Source organism: Rhinichthys klamathensis, unplaced genomic scaffold (assembly GCF_029890125.1).
Source record: "Rhinichthys klamathensis goyatoka isolate OS25496 unplaced genomic scaffold, OSU_Roscu_1.1 h1tg001024l_1, whole genome shotgun sequence".
Lineage (NCBI taxonomy): Eukaryota > Metazoa > Chordata > Actinopteri > Cypriniformes > Leuciscidae > Rhinichthys > Rhinichthys klamathensis.
Window position 1 is genome coordinate 123,459 of NW_026607311.1, and position 27,985 is coordinate 151,443.

The 27,985-nt window shown below is 38.0% G+C and overlaps 1 protein-coding gene across 1 annotated transcript; it reads left to right on the forward strand.

Annotated features, from left to right (window-relative positions):
- Positions 1-36: 36 nt before the first annotated feature.
- Positions 37-27,985, forward strand: LOC130079379 (diacylglycerol kinase iota-like; the record flags this gene model as incomplete). Its single annotated transcript, XM_056244623.1, has 10 exons — positions 37-170; positions 15,828-16,683; positions 17,604-17,712; positions 17,830-17,925; positions 18,381-18,458; positions 18,542-18,604; positions 19,351-19,407; positions 27,546-27,614; positions 27,704-27,775; positions 27,869-27,985. Coding segments are annotated over exons 2-10 (1,476 nt in total), but the record flags the coding sequence as incomplete, so codon positions are not given.

The window sequence follows — 27,985 nt, forward strand, 5'->3', positions numbered from 1 at the left end:
CACTTTTTGACCCTCCCACTCTCTTAGGACAGACTGCATGCTCTCTCTTTCCCCTTCCCCAGTCAACCTTCTTTCTGTTTCCATTCTCTTCCCCCTCTCTCTTGCTTTCTCTAAAAGTTATCTGGTGAGAAAAGGAGAAGACATTTGGATGATTTACTCTCTTCCATCAGGTTGTACATTTCTCTGACTATTCTCTTTTGAGGGCTTGAGGTTTTGTTGATCTCTAGAGTTGAGAGTGCAGTGCTGTGTCCTTCAGGCTGTGATTTGTGTTAATGGTGCGTGTGGGAGAGTAAGACGTGAGGTGTCTAATGATTCTCACGTTGTCTGGCAAATCATCTGCAGTTTAGATACAGTGACTCTAATCTCATTGCTGTCTGTGTCTGTCTGATTCTGTTATCAACTGTTGCTGCTGTATTTGGGTTGTATCGCCCTGCGGTTTGTAACTGTACAAATCCAGGTGTTGTAATCTGTATTATATTTGTTTCAAGTTAAAAGTTTAAAGAGGATATTGCAGGCTGCTGTTGTTACCAGAAATGTGCCTAGCTCTGACAGTGAAACTCTAAAAATAGTGCACTAGCACATACACTTGTTTGTGTATGTTAATAAGACACCTTGTTATACCACAGAGTGAAACTAAAGTAAAGGCTTTTAACAGAGTCAAGCAAATGATTAAACTGCTATGTTTATAGACCAGAGACTGTAATTTCTACCATAATGACAAAGAGATAGCTCAAATATTTATACGCACAAGCTTCTCATTGCAGACTAGATATTTATTTAGAAAAAAAGATAACTGTGACTGTAAATTCTGATTGCATGAGCCACATCTGAAGCCTAAATTGCTGATTTATTGTACAAGCAATATGGCACGAGAGGCTCTGATTATAGTCAAAGCTAAAGGCAAGTTAGGTAAGTGAATTTATTAAGGTTTTACTGGGATTTTACCATGGTTAGGGTTTTTTTGACACTTCCAGTTGGGGTTTTAGATACAACTGTGAGTTGTACCTAAAACCCCATTTGGAAGTGACAAAAAACCCTGGTAGGGTAAAATCTGAAAAGTTTTCCTAAAGAAGTCTTTGAGAGATGAATAAATGAATGAACAGTGACAACATAGGAAGAAATGAGAGAGAGGAACAGTAGCTCAGACAGCGTTAAGAATTGAGACATGATGTTACAGCAACACTTACAGCACATACTGTATGCTCGGTACAGGATTAGTGCATTTCATGTGTTTTATAAACTCAGAAACTGTGATTTTATATGACAGATTACATTTTCTAGACATGTGCATGTTTTTAAAAACAAAACACTTTTCAAATGTTCATTAATGTTTGTATGTACAGTATCTTTCTCTACTAATATTTTATTTGGATTTTGACAAATCAAACTATTAATAAAATGCATCCTGATTTAGGAGTTTACCCAATAAGTTTATTATGAATGAATCAATTTATCAGATGCTTTCAGTCCAAATTGGGTTATAATTGAGGACAAACAAAATCAATTAATCATAAGAGCATACTGCTGCTTACAGAGAAAACTTGACACAAGGTTTAATAATAAGGATTTATTTTTAGTATTTGGCCTGTCAGGCCAGTTGCTTGCCAACATTTTTAATGACCCAAAATATATATATTTATTTAAAATAGTTTTATATATATTAGTTATATATAATTTATTAATATTTTTATTTATTTTAATTTTAAATTAGCCTAGTTAAATTATATATGTGATGTATAGTATTTATATAATATTTTTTTAAAGAAAAAATTATTTTGAAATGAAATTAATGTAACTATAACAGCTAAACACACTTGCACACTTGCAAATTATGGTTAAATGCAGCGTTACATGCATTACTTAAGGGATGTGACCCATAAACAGTCAACATCTGGTTCTGTATGTTCTATGTTGCTTTTTGTTTTCTTATGTAGAAGAGCTGGACAATTTTTGATAAATTGAGAATCATGATTTTTTGTTTCAAATAGAGATCATAATTCTCCCTCGAATCTGAACTAAACAAAATACCGTAATTTACTAGAGGTTCTGAAAAAAAGTGAATTGCTGCAGTCGATTTTTTTTTATTTATTAATTTTAAAAAATCTGTTTGAATGAATGATTCAATGACTCTCCCATAAAGGCCCTGTCCCAAATGGCACCCTAAACAATCACGACTCGCGAGCACCCTTCTGAAACCTAAAATGACAAATGGGAGACCCTACTGTCTCATGGACCTAATGGACATGCGCACGTGGCAGCCATCGTAAGTCCACAAGACCGAAAGTGCATATGAAGTGTGCCATTTGTGACAGGGACTTCAATTGTTTCATCAGCATTTTTTAATGAATCTCTGAATGATTCAATGACAAATAATTGAGCTTGTCGCCATCTAGTGGTGTATCGATGTAATTGATACAGTCGTTATTTGAATCACCAAATTACGTTCAAAAGGTGATTTGCTCTATTGATTTCTACATCACTGTTCATATCCAAACTATAAACTTTTACCCCAGTACTTCTGTGATAATTTGCGATTACTGTGTGGTTGAAAAGACTGTTTATTAAGCTGTTTCATACCTATTCATGACAACTTCTCTCTCTGGGTCAGCGGCAGTAGCGTCAGCGCAGATTTTAATGTTCCGGTGAGATTTTGTCAAAGGTCAAAGACACAGGCGAATAAGACGTAAGAGGTGTTTGAATCGAGATTGCGATCTTTAAACAATTAATCGTGCAGTTCTATTATGTTGTGATATGAAGGAGGCAGTGTAATTGTTTGAGCTTGTTTAAGGCATATGTATGAGAATAAAATATTCTACCCCTATTCATTTTGATTCTCAGAGTTGCCATGAAGCCAAACTGTACACATCTCAGAATTATTTGCGGTCGGAGACACAAGCTTCTTGAACAAGCTTGTTTTGAGTTTCTGTATAATTAACAGGCTTGGTCAGAACTGCTGAGGATGTAGGTGCATCATGACAAGTTATGCATAAAAATCTCTCTGAAAGCTGTTTGCCAAATTAATAGGCATCTATGGTAATCACATAACCTTTTTTTTGTCAATTTGCTGAAAAGCTCAAATAAATCAGGATGGAGGTGTATGATTAGGACGTTGAATTATACTTTGAAAATGAAAACAACATTCTGCACCTCTTATAATATGTCATCAGTAAGAGAATAGACATTATGGGTTGACTCGTCGAGAAATCTTTGCTCACAAATTCAGTTGTAACCTACAAGCGCCCTGAAGTGATCGACAACGCCGAGGTGATAGAGAAGAGGTCGCATCTGACTCATCCACTCAGAAACACACTGAATTGAGTATTTCAATGAATGTAGTTTCACTGAAATTCACAAAGGGATTTCAGAAAAGGGTCACAGCAGCCCTTAAGCACACACAAGGGGTTATTTTTATGGCACACACTTCACAAAGCTGAACTGTGATGTTGACACAGAGGCAAGGTCAGAGCTTCACAAGTATAATGACCTACAACAGCAAGGCAGAATGCAGTCACGGTCACCAGAAAGCGACTGCTACAGATGAGCATTTTTAAGAAGCCACTGACAGCTAAAACCAACAACCAAAAGTAGGCGTTAATCTCATCAGTGTGGCTCTGCTAGCTTGTGTCTCATCTAACTTTTCTTTTTTTCCCTCATAAAAACGTGCGTGTGTGTGTAGCTATTGATCAATTTTACTTTCTAACCTCTCCTTCAACTTTTAAGGCCTGCTCTCATCTCCTTTCCACTGGTAGATTAGTACAGTTTCCCTAACAAGCACAGATGTGGCATTATCTCATGCATTTTTGTCGAGAAGTGTGAAGGTTAGCAGCACAATTAATCTGTTCCAGTGTGTGTGTGTGTGTGTGTGTGAGTGAGTGACACACAGAGACATGTCATATCCCCAAACTGTCTCTGTGCTCTCATGTAAATATTTACTCAAGCTGAAACGACTCTCCCTCCCTCTCTCTTTTCCCCTTCTCTCTCCCTCTTTCTGTCATGTCTGTGAGCTATGGTAAACTTTAAGGCATGTGATTAGGGCGAAGGGTGTTTAAGTGAGGTTTTACACTGAAAAGCAGTACATTTATTTGTACAGTAAATGAGCTTTTTTTATGTTGCTGAAAATATTTACATTACCGGGTTTTTCCGATTGGTCAAAAAAGGGAACTGCAATACAGTATGTAAATAACCATGAGCACAATTCACATTTCACAGTTATTTACACACTGATGCAGGATGTGGAATGACAGGGCGATGAAGACATTTCTAAAATGGAAATCGGGACATTTAGTTCATCGTTATCTATGAATGGAAAAACTAAGACAATCCATGTTTGATTTTTTTTTTAAATTGTGTGTTGAATAAACTTTTAATTAATAATAGTATATTACTATTATATACTATTATTGTAAATAATAATTATGCTATTAATAGTATGCATATACTAATAGCGTGCATTTAGCATGTATGCATTTGCAAATAGCAAACAGATCAAAACAATATAATAGAGCAAATTATGACTTTACAAAAACACATTACAAAAATATATAATACAAAAACACATTACAAAAATGTAACATAATAAATATAACAACTGTATTTGAAAAATATTTTTTTTTTTACAAAATGAATGTAGGCTACTGTATAAAGTAATAAAAAACAGCTTTTTATTGCAACTTTTTAAAATTGCTTTGGTAGCCGGTTATGTTGGTCTGGGGTTTTTTTTTTTTTTTTTTTTACAGTGTATTTGCGGGGTGTCTTGAATGTGCTGTAAAATGGGGATATTTTCCAGGGACAGCTCCAGTTGTGGACAGGACACCAAAAAGCAGGACCACATCTCTATATATTATTTGTCAGTGACCCATAAATCCATAACAGTGTCCGTAGTGTCTGAGTGAGTGAATGAAGGGGAGACAACTGACCGCAGACAGTTTTAAGTGCTTCCTCTTTCCCATGGTCTGGGGCACAGCCCGAGAGGGACAGCACTGTCACAATCACACACATCTCACACATATCACACAAAATCCCTAATGACAAACAAAACCTTCAGCTGCACACAGAGACTTCAGAATCCCAATGGATTGACACAGATGCGCTCACACATGCAGTCACATGCAGTGAAGCTTAACTCACAATAGATTACTTGGTTAACTTTTTGAATTGGTATGAACTGATGTTTGTGTCTGAATATCCTGCTACAGGCTTTCTGTGAGCTTTCAAATACTGGTTTATTCAATGTTCAAATTATTTAAAGACCACCATACCGGAGCATACAGTAGCTCCAGCTCAACATCTGCTGCATCTATTCAATGGCCACGAAGAGCGCTAAGTAGAGTGTTTTGAGAGGGGACTTCTATGAACTTGTTGCCATTAACTCTATTCAATTGTTAATTGTTATAACTTTATAACACAACAATAAATAACCCACACAACTAACTCTCTTTAAAATGGCAAATATCATGTTTGGCCCTATGATTCCTTGCGATGTGGAAAAGTCAGAATTGCAGAATCCAGTCATAAATGGAATTTACTGTAAAAAGCAGAGTTGTCTCAGGATTTATCAATTTTTGGATGAATAAATTTAAAGAAAGCATGTACAATAAATCAAATCACAATATGGACTAGAGTCTGTGAATATTAAAGCTCAAAAAGACTGCTGTTTAAATGTGTGTATTTTCTGCAGGTCAATGCGTAAATGAATGAGCATCCCGGTTTCAGCATCTGTTGTCTCACTATATGAGGGCATGCACACATGAACTTCATCTGCAGAGCTGTTCAGAGAGTTCACTTCACCAGCATTGCACCATTTGATTTGAGGAAAACTATTTAGTGATATTATGTACACACAAAAACTCAAAGGTCTACCACCCACTAAAATAAGTTTGTATGTACTTGAAGAAATTATGACAGAAATAAATTCATGTATATAATTATATATAAATATATACTTCTTAAAGTGATAATAATAATAAAAAATATAAGGAATATCACAAAAAAAATTTGTCCATGTTTTAATTTAATCAATAAACCTCTGTTGTGCAGCTTTTCAAAAAAATGAAAAAAATAATTACATTTTTTTGTAGTAAATTTGTGTTTGACTTTACTATGTTTTTATATTCTATGTACTCCTGGCAGTAAAATAAGATACTATAAAGATCCAGTCATGCAAAGAACAAAATATAGCGTTAAACCGCCAGAATCTTAAATAATACAGTGATACAGATATTTGGTCATAACGCCCAACACTAGTTAGTGTTTAAGTGTTGTGATGGAGTTTTTGAATAAGTGTGTGTGTGTGTGTGTGTTGAATGAGACTTGATTGTCTGAGATGAATTAAGAGATTTAACTGAACAGAGAAAATTTTAGCGGCTGTTAGACTGTCAGCACACAGTAAACTCTCTTCAAGAAATTGTCTCTCTTAATTTATTCCCTTTTTAAGCATCAGCGCTACCTACAGCCATCAAACTCTGCTTGAGTAACAAATTCACTGCCTTCAATAACACATTACAAGACTATTGCTGTCAGTTTAACTGCATGCTGTGAGCAGTTTTCCCATTATAATGCATAATATTTATTGCCATATAGGCTAATAATTTTGTGCACTATATGTTTATAGATATTTGTTAGATATTTGTTGAATATCTGTAAATTGAAGGCCTGCATACATCTGCTTTTTTTAATCTTTTGGTCTAAGATATTAAGCCACTTTCCGGGAAAAAAAGTTACAAAAGCTGTCACTGGGGCGGTACTCTTTCAAAATATGCAGCCTTTAGGGGTAAATAAGGTTCAAGGGTGTACATTTTGAAAGGGTACTGCCCCCGTTACAGCTTGTACCTTTTTTTTCTGAGTGCATGAGCAATTTTGAGACACTGTGTCAAGTTACATATAGTTCAACTTTAAAAACACATTTTGAGACCCCTGCATTCTGATCTATTTTGTTGCACACCGTCACCGGTTTTTATGTGTCTGATGGACCCATACAGGGTTTTTTTTAAGACCAATAGTCAACATCTCACCGGCTAGTTGATTTTGAAGATCTGTAGTTTTGCACACCCCTAATAACTGTAAAACCCACCTGTGCTAGAGGTAATCTAATTTACTCAGACATCTGTGCAGTGTCTTTCTCTCTTTTGCAATTGCAGACTTTCTCTTTATCTCTATTAAATCTTTGCTTTCTGAAGCGTTCTTCAGATGTTAGATACATCCATCTGGATGTTTTCTAGCAACGTGAAATTGGTTCATGCTGTCTAACACAGCCATGCCAGTCACTTCTGGACAAGCGGATTGTTTACTCTTAACGCACTTTAATTCTGACTGTGACACAATGTCTTTGTGTGCATGTTTAATGTGTTTGTAACTGTTGCTATTTTAAAGTCCTCCTGTAGTCAATAATCAGAACAGCATTTTTATAAGCTCCATTTGACTTCATACAAAGTCAATGGAGACGGTTGGATCGTCCCCAACTGTACTGGATTGACGGTTGGATTGTGTGATGTCACAGACACGGTAATTTTTTTCACTGCAGTTTTAAGGAGAAAATACTCAGCAATGGTGTTGACATGAATTTGCACATGGTTTGTCTTAAAGCATATTAAAAACACCACATAGACATAAAAACAACTTTTAAAACTTTCACCACAGGGGGACTTTGAAGTAGTGTAGCACTTATTCTAGTAGTGAAGCACTTCCATAAAGGCTGACTGATATATGTATTATAACACTATGGAGTGTTATCTTTCTAAGCAAGGGCCAGTTGCGTAAACAGCCACCATGTTAAGACTGTGTCTTAAGAACTAGTCTGACCAGCCAAGGCCCAGACACTTTTCAGATTAATTTGACACCAATATACTTTTATAGAACCGACATAAAGTTATGACCAGTTTTAAGAAAAAAATTAGATGACTAGACTATAGTAACCGGCCACAGTTAATCAATTTTTTGTTGGTCAAAAAAGGTTACATGTTTGAAGACACAAAAAGTGCAATCAAAATGACATATAAAATGATATATCTATTTTTAATAAATTTGATGTCTCTATAAATTGAGATTGGTACCACCAAGCTGACAACACAAGATAACAGATTTCTTCAAGACTTCCGTGTCAAGTTTGCTTTTAACAGTGTGTTATTCACAGAAAACAAACTCCCCATGCAAACAAGAGGTGGTCTTTGCGTCACTCACAACAAGGCTCGCTCTTTACAGCAGATGAACAACACGGCCCTCTTAAAGCCAGCATATGCAAATCATCTTCGAGTCTAGCACCACACCATAGCACTGATCAACTTGTGTGTGTTGTTCCTGTTATACATTTACTTGTCTGATACTCTTAGCTGTGTACTCTTTTAAACTATTTTGATGGTATACTGTCTTTATGCACACGTCTTTCACCTCAGTGTCAACACTTGAGACAGCCGACAGCTTTTCTAATATCTCTTATTAGAAAATTAGAAGTATAATGGAGGAAAGATCATCTCTATAGATGTCAAATATTCACATGCAAAGCCGTGCATGAAACGAGAGCGTGGTAGAATTAAAAAGTCACTGTTTGTGCTGCAGTTACCAACACACCCAAACATATAAACTCTTCTCGCGTGCATTGTCTCATTTACTGTCATTCGTTTTTTTTTCTACTGTCTGAATTTTTAGTCCATCAGCATTATTGTTGAATTTGCTAATCAAGCTTAAATGTCAGAATTGAATAAGTCTAATCTACAAGCGTTGGGAGTTAAACAATTTCTACCTGCTGCAGTTTATTTTTTGCTTTTGTCACAAATATAAATTCATGCTTATTTCCCTATTTTTACATTTAGATTAGCTTTGCCATCAGCTAATGCTCACTTTTTAAAAACACAAATAATTTAACAGTTAAATGTAATCATCAAATCTCAGGATAAATCAAATTTTTCACAATGTGTATTATAATGTTGAGATGCCTAAATTCACACCTAGCATTTAAAGATTCATTTTAGTTTGGTAGTGTTTTTTATTTTAATTAATTTGGACAAAATAGTTTAACATTTTATCAGTTATTAGCTACAACCCAAAATAATAACCAACTCATCAGTTTCAGCCAGAATTGTAATATCAATGCATCTCTACCAGGGTTTAAAAACGTTGGGGGAAAAAATCAATTGGTTCACTAAGAGCCGAATCTGTATTATGTTAGATACATCCATCTGGATGTTTTCTAGCAATGTGAAATTGGTTCATGCTGTCTAACACAGCCATGCCAGTCGCTTCTGGACAAGCGTGGATTATTTACTCTTAACGCACTTTAATTCTGACTGTGACACAATGTCTTTGTGTGCATGTTTAATGTGTTTGAAACGGTTTTAAAGTCCTCCTGTAGTCAATAATCAGAACAGCATTTTTAATAATAACCAACTCATCAGTTTCAGCCAGAATTTTAATATCAGTGCATCTCTACCAGGGTTTAAAAACGTGGGGGTGGGGAAATCAATTGGTTCACTAAGAGCCGAATCTGTATTATAAAACGGGATAGTTCCGGTCCTTGATTCTGACAGTAAAAACTGAACGCCCACATAGCTACAATAACCTTTGTTATCTGTAAGTTGATAATAACTTTACTTGATGCGATGCTCTTACTGCCTCAGATGCAACTGTTCTAATGATGAAAACCTCGTAACTCCATTTGAGCTTGATTTTGGAAAAATGTTAATAATATAACGACACACGCAATTGACTGACCATACATAAAGCCACAATACTTATTTTGTCAACATGGTGTTAAATCGTTTAAAAAATACATTTGATTTAATTTCCTGAATAGTAGTGGTTCTACACTAACCTGCAATTTTCATATGGCGTGAGTGGTGGCGTGAGTGATAATGAACGACACCTGTGAGACGCTAGCATCTCTCACGGAGGAGCGGAAGCATAAAGGAGGAGCGACGACAGTGAAGATCGAGACCGGTGCGTCTCACGGGTGTCGTTCATTATCACTCACGCCGCTCTCTCACGTCCCTCGGCCTCGTCCTGCTCGCCACAATCACATTTGCATAGACTTTACTATTTGAATTCATGATTGATTGACTGGCAAATCAAAATCTTAAAACCGAACGATAAAATAACATTATTAACTGGTTAATGGTAAAAATGGTTTGTTCGTTTTAAAATTTCGTTCCTTGAACCGGTTCAGAGCCCTGACCTCTACTATCATGACTAGTATTTTAGTATTTTACCACTGATAATATACTGGCTATATTTTGTTAGTTTTTTTTCTTTTCACTTTTCTTTAATAAAATATCATATATAGTGATTTATAGATTTTAAGACTAACCTGTTAAACATTTTGTTCTACCACAACGGAGTAGAGTTAGAAGGAGACTGTTTTTTTTTTTCATATGTGTAAAGTTTTGCAGAGGAAATGTTAAATGTAAAGTTTCCATATTTAAATTAGCATCTGCAGCAACCTTAACCTTAACCTTTAACTCTGAGACCACAGCAGTCTACACAACACTAACCCACCCACACGCCTTCTTTGCTGCTTTTTTGCTTTCAAGATAGAGCTTTAATCTGGTCATGGTATAAGCATTAGCTCTACTGGAACACACACACACACACACAGTCCTGCCTCTTAAGACATGAGTGTAATCTGGTGTTCTGTTCGTGGAACAAACAGCCTAAAATACTTGAAAGGGTGAAGTGACAGGTTGTGTGGAGATTAATTTGAGATGTGCAGGAATGCAGTGCCTCATTTATGATGTTCACTGTGCACAATGTGCAGAGCAGAGTACAATAGAGCCTTCCAGTTTGTCACAATTTGTTTCAGCAATGCTATAGCATATAGACATGCCATTGCTAGCTAGGGATGTACTGTATGTCTGTACATGATGGGAGACAATGATGGTATGCATTCAGTTGTATAATAAGGGAAATAATTAAGAGAACGTTTGGAATATAACACAAGAGAAGAATATTTTAAATATATGATGAGTCACTAGAGATGACCAATGCTTTGTATATTTTGGCTGACAAACACTTTCCCCTGAAAATCTTTTTTTGTTTTTTTTTTGCAGTTTTGCAAACGATGCATTTTGTGTGAACTGGTTACTGGCAGCATCAAATATTTAAATATGGTCTAATGATGTTTATTAGTATTGCAGAAATAATCAGAATAAAATTGAAATCGAGATATGGTTTAGTGCTATTATCAAAGTGCACAAAATTGCTATTTAATTAAATATTCTGACAACTGTACATTTGTACATAACATATCTCAGAATCGTACATCTATAAATTCTTCTCAAACTGTACACTTAATATGTGTTTATTTTCATAAATATTGAATTAAATTTTTTGTCTTTTTTAAATATTATAATTATTTTGTTATTCCATTTTATTGCCTAATTCTTATGTATGTCTGCACTATATCTGTACTTTCTTTTGCACTGGAAGCTTCTTGTCAAGCTTTTTCTGATTCTGATTCTGATGTGCTGCATGTTTCAAAGTGAACCACTGCTCTGTGTTCTTTTACACACATGCAACTCATGAGACAGTGTTTTCAGCTTTTCAGTTTATAGTAAATGCTGCTTCACACTAACATGTGTTATAATTTCTGTGTACATATTAACAAATTAAAGCATTTACACAGGGACTTCGACCTCAGCTGCACAAGGGTGTATTCATTCCCACAAATGGGATGCAAACCTTTCACGTAGTGTGTGACTGTGAATCCTGCATGTACTATGACTTTTGAGTCACATCTTTTTTCTTTTCTTTTTTTACCAGATATGGAATGAGAAGTATTTGTAAACCTGTTGTCAACGAAACACAGAAACACTCCCTGCAATTTTCCGACAAAATAAAGCTTGAGGTATTAACGCTTAGATGTAAATATGTTAGAAATAATTTACGATGGGCCATTGAATTATTGAAAAAGATCCAAGGTGGTAATTAGAGAGCGAGGGAGAGAGAGAGAAGAGAGAGTTTGTGTGAGAGAATTTACATAAGTCATATACTCCGTCCCCCCACCCCCCGCCCCTCTAGCTGTCATCCTGGGGTGTCGCCAGGTAGCCGACCTTGTGTGAATTAGTGTGGATATGCTCATACAGTAATTTATCTGCTTCAAGATCCAAGTTAAATGCTAAAGTTTCATTAGCATTCACAGAGATTAAAATATGTATCTAAAAATGACAGTGGGAAGTGTAGGACACAGTAACTTAGATCTGAACTAACGTTTGTTTGGTCATTTTACTTTTACAGCCCTTCCTCTTTGCTAAGTCTCTTCTTTGGAAATATGTTCCAATGTGCATGTTATTGGTTTGGATTTAATAATAAACAGTCACCGTATAAGTGGACTATTGCAGTGGGGCACAATTTGAAATCAGTGGATCGACAGTGGAGTCTGCAGTTCGGCCTGGCCCCCCTACTTACAGTAAAGACCACACAAAGCCAAGTAGTACATTTCTTGACCTTCGGTCAGCTTTTGTATACTGACCTTAATTTCCTCTCAGACCGCAGTTCACACAGTGGGATATTCTAGAATTGTCACTTCTGCTGATGTTTTAGCAATGAGAACAAAAGAGTGACACTGAAGACATAGACACACATTTTACTGCCACTGTCATCTTTGCATCTAATTATTTGGTAACTAAAACATATTTTTTAGAAATAATTTATATTAAACGTAAAGGGGTACTTCACTGCTGGCAAATGGGCTATCAATAAAACTTGGATGCCTGCAGTAGAGAGGCGAATTCTTTTAGAAATTGGTGCTACGTACATGACTAGTGAAAACAAAGAAAAAAGGCTGTTATCTTCTCTTGCCAAATAAGGAGGATAACTTCAACACCCATAATGCAATGGGCATGTTATCGTCCAAGGCAGCTCCCACCAGTCTGCTATGGATACGCTTGACCAGAGTCAAATACTGCCTTGCTTTAGTAGGAAATACTTGTATTGTTCCCAGGTGCAATAATTCAAAGAGTAAAGGAGTTGTAGGCAGTAGCTTAAGGCTGCAAAGGATCGGAAAATTTGAAAAACCTCTGTGCGTGTAGTCAACATTTCAAACTGGATGACTTGACTAAACACAGTGTTTTAGGCCAAACAGAGGGGTAAAACTGAAAGAAACTGTGGTTCATCAGTTCCACATAACGTTGCGAAGCAAAACGCTGTTGCCAGTGTTTAATTTTTACCATAATGCTGTTTAAAGAGTAGACAATGTTACAATTTCCAGTTATAATCCTACCCTTACAATAACTGTCCTGTTAATAACCCTCTGTCAATCCAACTGTCCGTTGGCGGGGATACAAAAATGCAGAATTATAATCTGTAGTTTTTTACGAAAGCCCTAGAGCTGTCAAAATTCCACCAGATGATGCAAAACAAATAAAAGGGAATTTATTGGTCCAGGTAACACAGAGAACGAGTAAACATTGCTCATTTAAGTATACTAATGACATTGTAACAACAAAGCGCGTAGAAAATCGTCAACGTTACACTTTAAATCGCAAAAAAAGAATGTAAAGACTTGATCATTTGGGATGACTATAAGGCTGCATTTACACTGCAGGTCTTGATGCCCGAATACGATTTTCTGACTATGTCCGATTTTTTTGTTACACTTCTTACATCATCTTTTAAAAGTGACCCGTATCCGATTTTTGCATTTACACTATACACTGCTGAAACTACCAAATGTAGACGTTCTGACCCGGAAAAGGAAGTAAAACAGCACGAAATACAATAGATGCAGATGCGAATAAAATTATCCAGTGTTTTGCTTTCCACAATATTTTTAAAAGTCATTAAGCTTTTTATCTTACGGTGGCACTGTAGCCACGAGCGCTTAAATCCGTGCCTCCACATATCTCGTGAAATGTCTTCAAACACGGATTTATTTCTGTAACAACCCTGCATTTTCGCCTGCACTGTCTCTTCGCCCCAAACACTCAAAAGACACGAAACCTCCGCATTGCTCCAATGTGTGTATCCTTCGTCCTCCATTGCGCCTATAATAAGTCATGTGATCTCAGTTGGTGGTGTCCACCTGAGTTGACGTCACTTTTTTTATGACGTACGACTCGCATTTACTGGGGAATATCCGATTTGTCTGCTTACATGGCACACGCAAATGCACGTATCCGATTCATATCCGATTTATTACCACATATGAGTGAGGCCTGAATCCGATCTGAGAAAATCGGAATCCATGCGGTTTTTTCCTGCTTACACGTTCATGGGTCATATCCGATCTGTGCCACATGAGAGGAAAAAATAGGATTTGGGTCACTTGAACCATGCAGTGTAAATGGGGCCTAAGAGTCACAGACTTGGCTGTGTTATCATGCAAAAGACAATATTATAATAGACAATCTCTTGTAGTCTCTTATTGTATACTTTTATAGAAAAGTCTTTATCTAAAAGTCATTATAAAAGACACATTAGCACTAGTGTCGTCCACCAGAAAAACACAAGGCTGTCACTTTAAATTCTTGCTTAAATTGATATTCGTGGACTTCTGTTTATGGAAAATGCATATTTACAGTATACATTTTTCTTCTCTTATCATTTATTTGCATTACAGAATAATGTGTCAGTCATGTTGTGTATTTTGACAAACAGTTACTCACTGGTGACCTTTAACAGTGTGGGAATCTGATTAGGCCTGTGAGCTCAAACTGTGGTGCTCGAGTTACACACAACCTTTTTTTAAAGGCTGCAGAAATTAATCCACACACTTCCGATGTTGTTTAGACTCAATATTACTTTATTTGTCTGTGTATGTGTATTCAATTATAATAATACATTTTGTTTGTTAGATTCCTGTTTTTTTTTTTATAGAGATACTGTACTGTACACGGTTTACTCTAAGAAACGTCTAATTATTCTCTCTCTATAATATCTCTTTCTTATGTGGTTCATTGGATGGTCATGTGTTCATAATTATGATCATGTGTTTAAAAAAGTTTGTGTTTTGTAATTGTTGACAAGTCAATTAATCATACACTGTTGAAATTAGATGGAGGTCTATACTATAGATAAGCACGTTCTCTCTCATCTTCTCATTATTGTTCTCCTACTGAATGTTCTCTGGCTGTAAGCTTTAAGGGACATACTTTTGCAGTCTTTGTGTCTTTTATTTTAAATAGTGAGTTTCTGAGTAGTGATGCAGAATTCAGGCACGGGTGTTAGTATGGGTTAGAGTGGTTAATCGAGGTTTACATAGAGACTTCCTACAGAGATAGTGTACTTCTCAACATTGCCATTCTGTCATTGTTTTCTCACACTCATGTCATTCCAAATCTGTATTCCTTTCTTCTGTGGAACACAATATATATATATATATATTTTTGTCCATACAATGAAAGTCAGTGGGGTGCAATGATGTTTCAGTTTTTGGGTGATCAATCCCAATAAGGGCACTGTTTTGAAGTCACTCTGTGGGGTCAGAGAGTGGAGATTACTTCTATAAATATCGCTGTTAGATACACTTTCTCCAGGTAATGTTACCTGAGCGCCGTCAGGTATATGTGATTGTGATCATGTGTCAGTTACATAGCATTGCTGATTAAAAGAGGTTTAATTTTCTTGCTTACAATTCAGATACTTGGATGCAAAAGATTATGGCAGATGGTTTTCTTCGGTTTTGTCTGAGCTGCTAAATAAGTCACGCAGGTGAGGAGAATAGAGTTGATTGGTTTTGAATAGAGCTGATTGGACTGATTAGTGGTGGTCTGATATCCCATTTCACCTAAAATGAAGGTCAAAGGAACAGCACTGCATTCGTGGAGACAGTCACACCTCATTTGTTTATGTATGTTGTAGCCTGTGTATTGTGTGTGCTGACCGACTCACTCTTGCGCCCACAGCGTCCTCTTGGGAAGACATCAGTTGTGGCGTATAGCATCCAATGGAAACATTGTTCGGCCTACGTTTCAGGCGGAAAGCCTGTGAGCCAAACGTGCGCAGGCGCTCCAGTGTGTCACTTCCAGCGAGTAAAGCGCGCCGGCGCTCCAGCGTGGGCCTGCCCTCAGCTGGCCTGGCTCATAGACGCAGGTCTAGCGTTCAGCTTCAAACCAGCAATGTGCAGGCAGGTGTCAGAAGAGGACACTTCACTAGGAGGAGGTCGAGTGGTGCGACGGCCTGCCTGACCCCGCGGTTCGCTATCCGACGAAGACAGGCTGCCAAACACCGCAGCATTCACGCCCAGCTCCTGGGACCGTCACTGCTCCTGGCTAGTGTGGTGCAGATGAGTGAAGACCATGAAAGGGAGGATAAGAGTGTAGAAGAATACTCCTCTTTCTCTGATAGTGAATGTAGTCAAGAAGAGCACGAGCAAGCAGGGATGTACTTGGAGACGGAGTCGGATAAGTGTCTGACATGGTTGGCTCAAGGTTTGTTGGCGGGAGAAAGCATTCAGCCCCGCCCCCTCATCCGTGCACCACGTTGCCTGCGGCGAAACTCCTCACACCTACTTCCTGCTGAGGCCGTTTTTCGAAGCCCAGCCTCTTCTGGGCTATATGGCCGTTACCGAAGGACCAGTCAGGCGCACAGGCTGTCCGATGTGGGTGGATTGTGGGCAGGGAGGCGAAATTCTCTTGCAGCTCGAGGATCAGTTGCACTGTACAGGACCAGCTCTCCTTGCTGGCCAGATCTCAGTCTTTCACACACACTGCAGGGAACTTACTACAACCCACAGATTGACACATGGAACGGGTTCCTCTCGTATGTAGAGCCCTAACTACAGCTGTATGTCTTATGTTTGTGTGTTTGTAAAAAAAAAAAAAAAAAACGAAGGCTATTTGGACTTTTCTGTCACTTAAATATTTTGTTTGCTGTTGGGTTTGTTAGAGAGTATATATGCCCCTTTTCAATTGATTACATGATTAGAGAAGCCAAAAAAAAAAAGAGCATTATTTCAACCCTAATGTAACTTATCTTAATACTAGCCTTATATCAAGCACTCCAACGGTAATTCCTCTATATTTGTCATTAGGGTGGTGATTATGGAATTTTTTCTCTTGTGTTCTTAGCTTTCTGACATTCTGACACTTACAACTATTCCTTCAATTGTATGCACAAAAAATAAGATTGAGAGTTTCTCTTCTTTTTACTCTTGCTCCGTTCATTTTTCAAACTGAAATATCTGTCTTCTAACTAGGCATATTTAGTGTCTTTAGTGGTTTACATGTGAGGCACACTGCTAAACAACTCAAGTCACCTTTATTTATATAGGTCTTTATACAATATATATTTTTTCAAAGCAACTTCACAGTAATAATTGATGCAAACTTATCAAATATGAGACTAATTCTAATTCTGCTGTAAACCAGCTCTAAAATGACAACAGTGCCATTATTCAGCTCAAGTCATTTCAGTTTCTGATTCAGGTTAGTTCAATAACAGTGTTGATGTTGCAAAATTCATTAATTATGAAACAAATTAGATTCAGCTATAAAACAGCTTTACAGAAGACAATGTCATCATCCAGCTCAATTCAGTTCAAGTTATTTGAAGGTTTTGTTTGTTCCAGGCACATTTACTGTCCTTCTTTGTGCATGTGTACATCCGGGTTATACACCGAGTTTCTGTATATCATTATTGCTTGATGTTTTATGGGACCTGTCTATTTTGTTTGTTTGTAGGAAGGCCATTGCCAAGTCCGGTCTCCAGCACCTCTCATGCCAGCCCAGTGCTTTAGTGTTGGCCAGGGGGGAAACGGACAGAGAAATCCGCAGCACAGTGGACTGGAGTGTGAGTAACACAAAGCCAAATAATCTAGACTTCAGATCTCTATTCATTGTACTGTAGATAGCGCTATAGTTTCTTTCTTCAGTTTCACATTTAATTTGATGCTGTGTGTTTGAGCAGGAATCAGCTCTGTACGGAGAGCACATCTGGTTCGAGACAAATGTCTCTGGGGACTTCTGTTACGTCGGAGAACAGCACTGTTACGCCAAATCTCTGGTGAGTGGGTGTTCCATATATGTATATATATAAAGGAATATAAAAGAAATCCCCTCCTTATGCAAGAATGAGTAAACTGAGGAGTAAATAGAGGGACAGAAGTGAGATAAGACATCTTGAATGAGGTATTCCAGATTAGAGAGAATAAAAGATGAAATAAGATACGAAAAGAAGTTGAGCGAGAGGATTGAAATTGATGGATGGTAAAAAGAAAAAAGAGAATCTATCATTCGCACCATTTCTCTTTTTCTCTTATATTTTTCTTTCTTAGTATAATGCTGCTCCCTGGTGGCTTTCTCACAGAATGCATTGCATAGGATTTGGTCCTTTAACTTCGGAATTATGTGCATCAAACCAGTTTGATTTAATTATTTTGACTTACATCAAGTGGAGATCACCTGTGACCTCAGTTTGAGTCTGAATCTAATGATGTCTCTCTTTCCTGTTTTTCACAGCAAAAGTCTGTTGCACGGAAAAAATGTGCTGCTTGCAAGATCGTAGTTCACTCCATCTGCATTGAACAGTTGGAGAAGGTGAGTGCCGGTTCTAATGGCAACACAAAGGTAGAGACATGATCTGACACTGCATCACAGACCATACGTGTTCCTCCCTTCAGTTATTGGATTGGAATGCTCCGCCTCAGCTTGATGAAGTGCCTCTCAAAGACCCGTCATTCAGAGTGAGAAACCCTCTGGCTTTTTCTCAGACTCAACTGGGTCTAATGGATCACTCACACATCTGATCTTAGTAAAGACTGGTGACTGTCTGGCCTGATAAACCTAGAACACCCAAATAACAATATCCTGTTAACATCTGGAGCCACTTAAGCTCTCAGTCCATCCAGACTGTGAAGGGGCCATCCTTTGTCTCTTTTTGATAACCTGATTGGTTTGAAGTTAAGACAAAAGCTGGTTCTAATCGTATTAGGTTTTCTTGCCAGACATATTCTTTTTCTCACTAGGACCTTAATCACTTTCATTTTGATTGGGCAAGTCAATGTCAGGTTGTTGGGTGGAGTTTTATTTTATCCATGAGGCACAGATTCTGTGTGTTCTCAGATCTGATTCTGGCTGAGGTCTTCGACAGTTTATGTCTGGTATGTGGGGCTGACTGTGGTGAAATGATGTTTGATTAGGGGATGATTTTAATCATACTTCTCACTAACCAGGCTAACAAACTCAGAGAAGATGGTAAGGCAAGTGGTGCTTTTGCTTTTTGTTCTGTTCTCATTTATTTTATTTTAAAAAAAAATATTCCTTTCATATAGAAATGTTGATCTCAGTGGGTTATCTTCAAATCTGAGCATGTTTTCTGTAGAATAAAACAGTTTTGTAGTTTTGATAAACTACTGAACTGTTGAGTTTTCGTTTAGGGTAAATACTTAATAGTATTATAGAAAACTTGATTTTTTTATTTGTCTTTCAGATCAACTTCAGATGTAAACCATCTTTCAGGGAGTCAGGATCGCGGAATGTCAGAGAAGTGAGTTTCTTCTTTTCATCTTCCTTTCTTTGTTTTCTTAATATCTCTCCCATTCTGCCTGTTTTCCAATTCTGTCAAACTTACTGTCATAAAACCTTCATAGATTGATATAAACAGCCAACAGCAGTGTGCTGAGAGTCAGTTTTCTTTGTCATTGTATTTTTATTATTTATGTATTTAGATTACAGTTATAAAAATGAACCTCGTCTGAAAGGCAAAGGGGGAGGTGTTGCTGTCATTTATAGTAATATTTTCAAAACCACTAAGAAATGTAGCTTTAAATATACTTCTTTTGAAGTATTGGTGCTTAATGTAAAAATATATAGTGTAAACGATAAATCACATTTGAGAATTATGCTGGCTACTGTATACAGGCCACCATAAAGATTTTATCAAAGAATTTGCGGACTTTCTATCAGATTTAGTATTGGCTGCAGATAAAGTACTAATTGTTGGTGATTTTAATATACATGTAGATAATGAAAAAGATGCTTTGGGATTGGCATTTAAAGACATTGTAAACTCAATTGGAGTTAGACAACACGTGTCAGGACCTACTCATTGTCGTAATCATACTCTAGATCTAATATTATCACATGGAATAGATGTTGATGCTGTTGAAATTCTGCAGCAGAGCGATGACATCTCAGATCATTATCTAGTCTCATGTAAATTACATTTAGCCAAGGCTGCAAAGCCGACTCCGTGTTATAAATACGTTAGACCTATAACTTCTGCCACTAAAGATTGCTTTATCAATAATCTTCCTAATCAGTTTCATCATCTCAGCATCCCGGATAGCTTAGAAGAACTTGATATTGCAACAGAAACGTTTAACTCTCTCTTTTCCAGCACTTTAGACGCAGTTGCTCCGTTGCGCTTAAAGAAGATTAAAGAAAATAGTCCAACGCCGTGGTACAGCGAGCACACTCAGGCCCTTAAGAGAGCAGCCAGAAAAATGGAGCGCAACTGGAAGAAAACTAAACTAGAGGTATTTCGGATTTCGTGGAAAGAGAGCTCGATTGCTTACAGAGAGGCTTTAAAAGCTGCTAGATCTGCTTATTTTTCAAACCTATTAGAAGAAAATAAACATAATCCTAGGTATTTATTTGAAACAGCGGCTAAACTAACGGTATAGGATCTAACATACAAGACAACTTGTATGTTAGATCCTATACCGACTAAACTACTGAAAGAGATGCTTCCAGAGGTCATAGATCCTCTTCTTAATATCATTAATTCATCTTTGTCTCTAGGATACGTACCAAAAACCTTTAAACTGGCTATGATAAAACCGCTTGTTAAAAAACCACAACTTGATCCTACAGAATTAGTCAATTACAGGCCGATCTCGAATCTGCCTTTTCTGTCAAAGATATTAGAAAAAGCAGTATCTTCACAACTGTGTTCCTTTCTAGAAAGAAATGATATCTGCGAGGATTTTCAGTCCGGATTTAGACCGTACCATAGCACTGAGACTGCTCTCATTAGAGTCACAAATGATTTGCTCTTATCATCCGATCGTGGTTGTATCTCTCTATTAGTGTTACTCGATCTTAGTGCTGCATTTGATACTATTGACCACAACATTCTTTTAAATAGACTAGAAAACTATGTTGGCATTAGTGGAATTGCATTAGCATGGTTTAAATCATACTTAAAGGAGCTGTATGTAAGATTGTGGCCAAAACTAGTACTGCAATCACTGTCAAATTACTGTAGAGTGGTGTATCCCCTCCCCCTCCTCCCTGATTCGAGGTTGCCAGATCGGCTGCAGGATCCAGCAGGAACGTGACGAGCTGCAGCTGTGGTAACTACAGCAGAGCTGGCAACCCGGATGCCACAACACTACTGACTTCGTGATTGGTAGATAGGTGGAGGGTGGAGCATCAGACCAAAACACAACATGACAACATCAACATCAGTTGAGGGCTGCAACTGCACTTTTTAAATGACAATATCCTGGCCAGACTACTGTTGTCAGTGACATAAGTATTTGAAATGTACATGATTTCTTAATGTCTAGTGACATTTCAGGGCCATTTTATGATTAATTGAAATAAATTTCTTACATACAGCTCCTTTAACTGACCGTTATCAGTTTGTAGCAGTAAATGAAGAGATGTCTTATCGATCACAAGTTCAGTATGGCGTACCACAAGGCTCTAGCCTGGCATGCCAGACCTACATCAAGATGTTAGGTCTGGGAACTCATCATTGACAGGGCTCAATCTGATGGGCGGGATAAACGGTTGTCTTTCAAATTCTCTCAGCACGCAATTGGATAGCGCTACAACCAATCAGAGCAACGAAGAAGGGGACGTAGTCAGCGGAGCAAGTTGATATAATAAACTTTTACCGTATCCAGTCCATAGCTGTCAACATTGAACATTGAAAATAAGGGAGATTTCCAGGAATCCATCCCCAAAATAAGGGATTTTTTTTGTTTTTTACACGACCCACAAACTTTAAAAATAAAACACTAATCATTAAAAGTCTAAAGAGTTTATAACTAGCCTATGTGTGAGAGAGAAAGAGACAGTATGTGTGTGTGTGTGTGTGTGAGAGAGAAAGAGTCATTAAAACATTTTTTGTCATTAAAATAATAATATCATAGAGAATGTTTAAATACTAATATCAGCTTACGAGGGAAACGGAGGCGGAGTAGTGGTGCTTCGGAGTGCTGGAGATGATTCGGAGGTCCTTTACCGATCAGAGCGCGCGCTGACACGGAGTAAATAAAGCCTTTATACTCGACGCGTCCGCACGAGTGCGGCAAAAATGACAAGTTGATCGTTTCGCCACAGCTTTTTTGTAACGGCGCGCACGGCGCCGCATCCGAGGATGGATGACTTCAAACCGAATATGTCCGAGCTTGCTCTGACCGTCGCAACTCTGCCGTCATTGTGTTAAGCCCGCCCACCAACTCTATACACGATGTGATTGGCCTGACCAGTTTTTGGTTTTTCCAGCTAAAACGTCTATGGAGAGTTGCTAGACCACACTGGCAGCGAAATGATTTTTGCTGCCGCTAGGGTGCGTCTAGATTTCTAGGCTAACAAGGCTCAGTACTAGGACCGCTGCTGTTCACTCTGTACATGCTACCATTAGGAGATATCATTAGGAAACATGGAGTTAGCTTTCACTGTTATGCCGATGATACTCAGCTGTATGTTTCTTCAAAACCCAACGAAACTTACCAATTCACAAAATTAACGGAATGCATAGCTGATATAAAAAATTGGATGACTAGTAATTTCCTACTACTAAATTCTGAAAAGACAGAGATTCTAATTATTGGACAAAAAACTTCCACACGTAATAACCCAGAATACTGTCTAACACTTAATGGCTGCTCTGTCAAGTCTTCGTCGTCGGTTAGGAACCTGGGTGTGCTATTTGATACCAACCTTTCTTTTGAAAGCCACGTGTCTAGTATCTGTAAAACTGCATTTTTCCATCTTAAAAATATATCTAAAATACGCCATATGCTCTCATTGGGAAATGCGGAACAATTAGTCCATGCGTTCATGACCTCAAGGCTAGATTATTGTAATGCTCTACTGGGTGGTTGCCCTGCACGCTTAATAAACAAACTACAGCTGGTTCAAAACGCCGCAGCTCGAGTTCTTACCAGAACCAGGAAATATGACCATATTAGCCCGGTTCTGTCAACACTGCATTGGCTGCCTATTAAACATCGTATACATTTTTAAATATTGTTGATTACTTACAAAGCACTAAATGGTTTAGCTCCGCAGTACTTGAGCGAGCTCTTAAAGCATTATAGTCCTTCACGTCTATTGCGATCTCAAAATTCCGGCCAGTTGATAATACCTAGAATATCTAAATCGACTGCAGGCGGGAGATCCTTTTCCTATTTAGCACCAAAACTTTGGAATAGTCTTCCCACCATTGTCCGGGAAGCAGACACACTCTGTCAGTTCAAAGCTAGACTAAAAACACATCTCTTTGACCTAGCATACACATAATACATTATAGACTTCTATAAATTCAATGTTAGGCTGCATAGATTAGGTCAGCCGGAACTGGGAACACTTCCCTTAAATCTTGATGTACTCGCTACATCATAAGAAGAATGGCATCTACGCTAATATTAGTGTCTTTGTTTATCCCGAGGTTTTCCCGCAGCCTGCCGGATCCAGGCAGTGTCCAGATCTGACGAGGGAGCTTTGCCTGGACCCGATGGCAATGCAGTGCTGAAGTATCCACTATCCTCTCCCTATGGAGGATCCCTTTCCCACTCTACAGATAAAGCGCTGTGAATTCCGGCTCGCGTACCCCGAAGTGATAAAATAAAACAAAATTCTGTATCAAAATTTATAGACAAGAAAAGTAGTTTGTTTAGGCTGGGTTGTATGAATTACAAACCTGCGCACATATTTTAAAAAGCACATAACTATAGAATTCTGAATGAGCATGTGAACGCCGTCAGCGTTAATCACAGGTTCGCGTTTAAAGTCTGATCATTTCGACGGAGGTGAATCAATCAAAGTTAACTTTAGCTGGAAGTAACATTATTCAAGAACCGCTATAAAGCCAAAACAATCTGTTACCTTAAATTATATGTTTATCTCTGTAAAGCTGCTTTGAAACAATCCATTGTTAAAAGCGCTATATAAATGAAGATGACTTGACTTGACTATTACACTTTAAGATAAATAGCTCCTCATTTTTGTTATCTATAAACTTAAATTTAGCGCTATGCAGCTGTCTAAATGACCCCAGACTGTTTTACACACCACAATGACTGATGCTGTTTGCTGTTTACATCTTTAAATCTTAATTTTACCCATTTTACCCTCTTTTCCTTTTACACGTTCTCTATGTCCCACTCACTGCTGTAATCCATCCCTCGTCACCTCATCCCTATCTCGCCATTACACTTCTGCTCCTCTGTGTGCCCTTTCTCTTCCTGTCTCTCATCTTGGCTTGGTGGGTTAGCGCACCTGGCGACGCAGAGCTTTCAGAGGTCGCCATGCTTTGGAACAAATGACAGTTGCTGCAGCTAAATATAGTGCACACACCTCTATCACACAGGTATCAAACACACTCTCACCCAACTATGATGACAACTTTACTTGGCTATCTAAATGAGGGCTTGTACATTTCTGTTGTTTTAAATAAAGCTAATTACAATTGATACAAACTAACCTTAACCCTATGCGGTTAGAATTGTTTCATATGTCTAAATAAATAGATATTGATCCACAAATAAATTTAAAGAAGTTTACAAAATTAAACAAGTTCACAAATAAATGGTGTGATCATTCAACAAATATATGTTAGGAGGTTCACAAAAATTAATTAAAGGGTTAGTTAGTAAATTTTCAACAAAATCTCTATTGTTACAATGTCAGTAGTATATGTAAATGAACAATGTGTAATACCTGCACAGATATATATTAATTTCTTTGTCAGCAATATTTGTAAGTTTTTGACGGCTCCGTGGCTTTTGTGAAAACTACCAAAAGCCTTTCTGCTTAATTTTATTGATAGCCCATAATGCGAGTTCTGGATTATCTTTAAATTCACAAATAATTCTGTTTTATTTGCCGATATCAGATTAGCTCGAGTGGACGGTGGGTCTATCTATTTGTGGATTTTTGTGCACAACAATGCTAGAAATGTTTCAGAATCCACAAATGCATGTGCCGATCCACACATGCACATTAAGCAATCCACAAATGAATGCCAGACAGAGTTGTGTTTGTAACATAAACATTTTTGTTATTTTCAAAACTCATTATTTATGTTTTTGATTTCTTTGTGTTTGTGTGAATTTCTCTTAATTTTGTGGATCTTAATCTATTTATTTGGAAATATTAAACAGTTCTAACCCTATATAACCCAAATCCCAATCCTTAACCCTGAAAGATAACTTACAACTGCATTTTTAGAATTTAAAAAAAAATCAAAATAATTTTAGTATTGTGTATGTCTGGGGGAGGGCGGGAGGGCGGGAGGGTTTGTCCCCCAGGTATTTAATTATACATTTGCCCACATTTGTATAGGCATTGCATCATAGCATTCAAATATGAGTTTACATAGTTTTTAGATACAGTATCTCACAAAACTGAGTACACCCCTCACATGTCAGCAAACATTTTAGTATACTGTATCTTCTCAAGGGACAATACTATAGAATTGAAACTTGGATATATTTTAGAGTAGTCAATGTGCTGCTTGTATAGCAGTATATATTTACTGTCCTCTGAAAATAACTCAACATTCAGCCATTATTGTCAAAATAGCTGGCAACAAAAGTGAGTACACCCTAAGTGAACATGTCAAAACTGTGTCCAGAGTGTCAATATTTTGTGTTAGCATCCATTGTTATCTAGCACTGCCTTAATCTTCCTAGGCATGGTATTCACCAGAGCTGCACAGGTTGTTGCTGGGACCCTCTTCCACTCCTCCATAATGACATCACGGAGCTGCTCGATGTTTGACACATGGTGCTTCTCCACCTTCTGCTTGAGGACGCCCCACAGGTGCTCAATAGGGTTCAGGTCTGGAGAAAAACTTGGCCACTCCATCACCTTCACCTTCAGCTTCCTCAGCAAGGCAGTTGTCATCTTGGCGGTGTGTTTGGGGTCGTTGTCATGCCGTTCGGCACAGTTTCTGAAGGGAGGGCATCATGTTCTGCTTCAGAATATCATGTACATGTTGGAATACATGTTTCCCTCAATGAAGCGCAGCTCCCCAGTACCGGCGGCACTCATGCAGCCCCAGACCATGATGCTACCAACACCATGCCCGACTGTAGGCAAGACACAATTTTCTTGGTACTCCCTACCAGGGCGTCGCCACACATGCTGGACACAGACACCATCTGAGCCAAACAAGTTTATCTTAGTCTCATCAGACCACAGGACGTGGTTCCAGTAATTCATGCTCTTGGACAGATTGCTTTCAGCAAACTGTTTGCGGGCTTTCTTGTGAGCCAGCTTCAGAAGAGGCTTCCTTCTGGTACGACGGCCATGCAAACCGACTTGTTGCAGTGTGCAGTGTATGGTCTGTGCACTGACAAGCTGATCTTTCGCTTCTGCAACCTCTAAAGCAGCGGTTCTCAAACCTGTCCTGGAGGACTACCAACACTGCACGTTTTCTATGTCTCCCTAACCAAACACAACTGATTCAACTCATCAGCTCATTATGAGCTGATGAGTTGAATCAGGTGTGTTTGATTAGGGAGACAAAGAAAACGTGCAGTGTTGGTGGTTCTCCAGGACAGGTTTGAGAACCACTGCTCTAAAGCAATGCTGGCAGCATTCATGCATATGTTTTTTTAAGCCAGCTTCTCCACCTGACCCACAGCACGAGGACTCAACTTCTTTGATTGACCCTTGCGAGGCCTTTTCTAAGTGGAACCCGTCTTGGAAAACCTCTGTATGACACTGGCCTGTACTGTAACTCAGTTCAGGGTGTTACCCATCTTCTTATAGCCTAGGTCAACTTTGTGGAGAGCAACAATTCTAATTCTCAAATCCTTAAAGTGTGTTTTGCCATGAGGTGCCATGTTGAATATCCAGTGGTCAGTATGAGAGAATTGTACTCAAAGCACAAATTTGAACTGTTCTAATACAAGATACACAAATTTATATGGTCCCGTCAAGCAGACAAAAACATGAAAATGATGAATAGGACATGTAGCTTTGCATGGTTAAATGACGTACAGCTATTATCACTTAGGGTGTACTCACTTTTGTTGCCAGCTATTTTGACAATAATGTCTGTGCGTTGAGTTATTTTCAGAGGACAGTAAATATATACTGCTATGCAAGCAGCACTTTGACTACTCTAAAATATATCCAAGTTTCATTTCTATAGTATTGTCCCTTGAGAAGATATACTAAAATGTTTGCTGAAATGTGAGGGGTGTACTCAGTTTTGTTAGATACTGTACATCTCCAGAAGTCTTCTATTTCCATGATTTCTATTCTGCTGTCTCTTCCTGTTCACGTGTCACACCAAATCCCTAACTTCAGATTTGATCTTGATCTTTGCCCCGCAGCATAACCTCACTACATTAAACTGGTTTAATGTTACATTTTTAACATTCATAATCTATGGATGAGAGCTATTTGAGATCTTGTGTCATGTTTTTATGACAGCCTGCAATAGTGCGACACCACTGGGTCCATCGGAGAAGACAAGAGGGCAAATGCAAACAGTGTGGAAAGGTGGGTAGAAACAATCATGATAAAAGTGTTTATGTGACATGTGTTTGGGAAATGACATGTATCTCAATGAGTCTGATCTCCACCTACAGGGATTTCAGCAGAAATTTGCTTTTCACAGTAAAGAGATTGTAGCCATTAGCTGCTCCTGGTGCAAACAAGCAGTAAGTATCTCAGGCTGAATGCATTGGTGTGTTTTAGTATTGTAGAGTGTGTAAATGTGTGTAACTATCCTCTCTTTCTCTGTCTGTCTGCAGTATCATAATAAGGTGACATGCTTTATGCTGCAGCAGATAGAAGAACCGTGTTCATTAGGAGCACACGCCGCCGTTATAGTACCTCCTACCTGGATCATACGGGTTCGCCGACCTCAG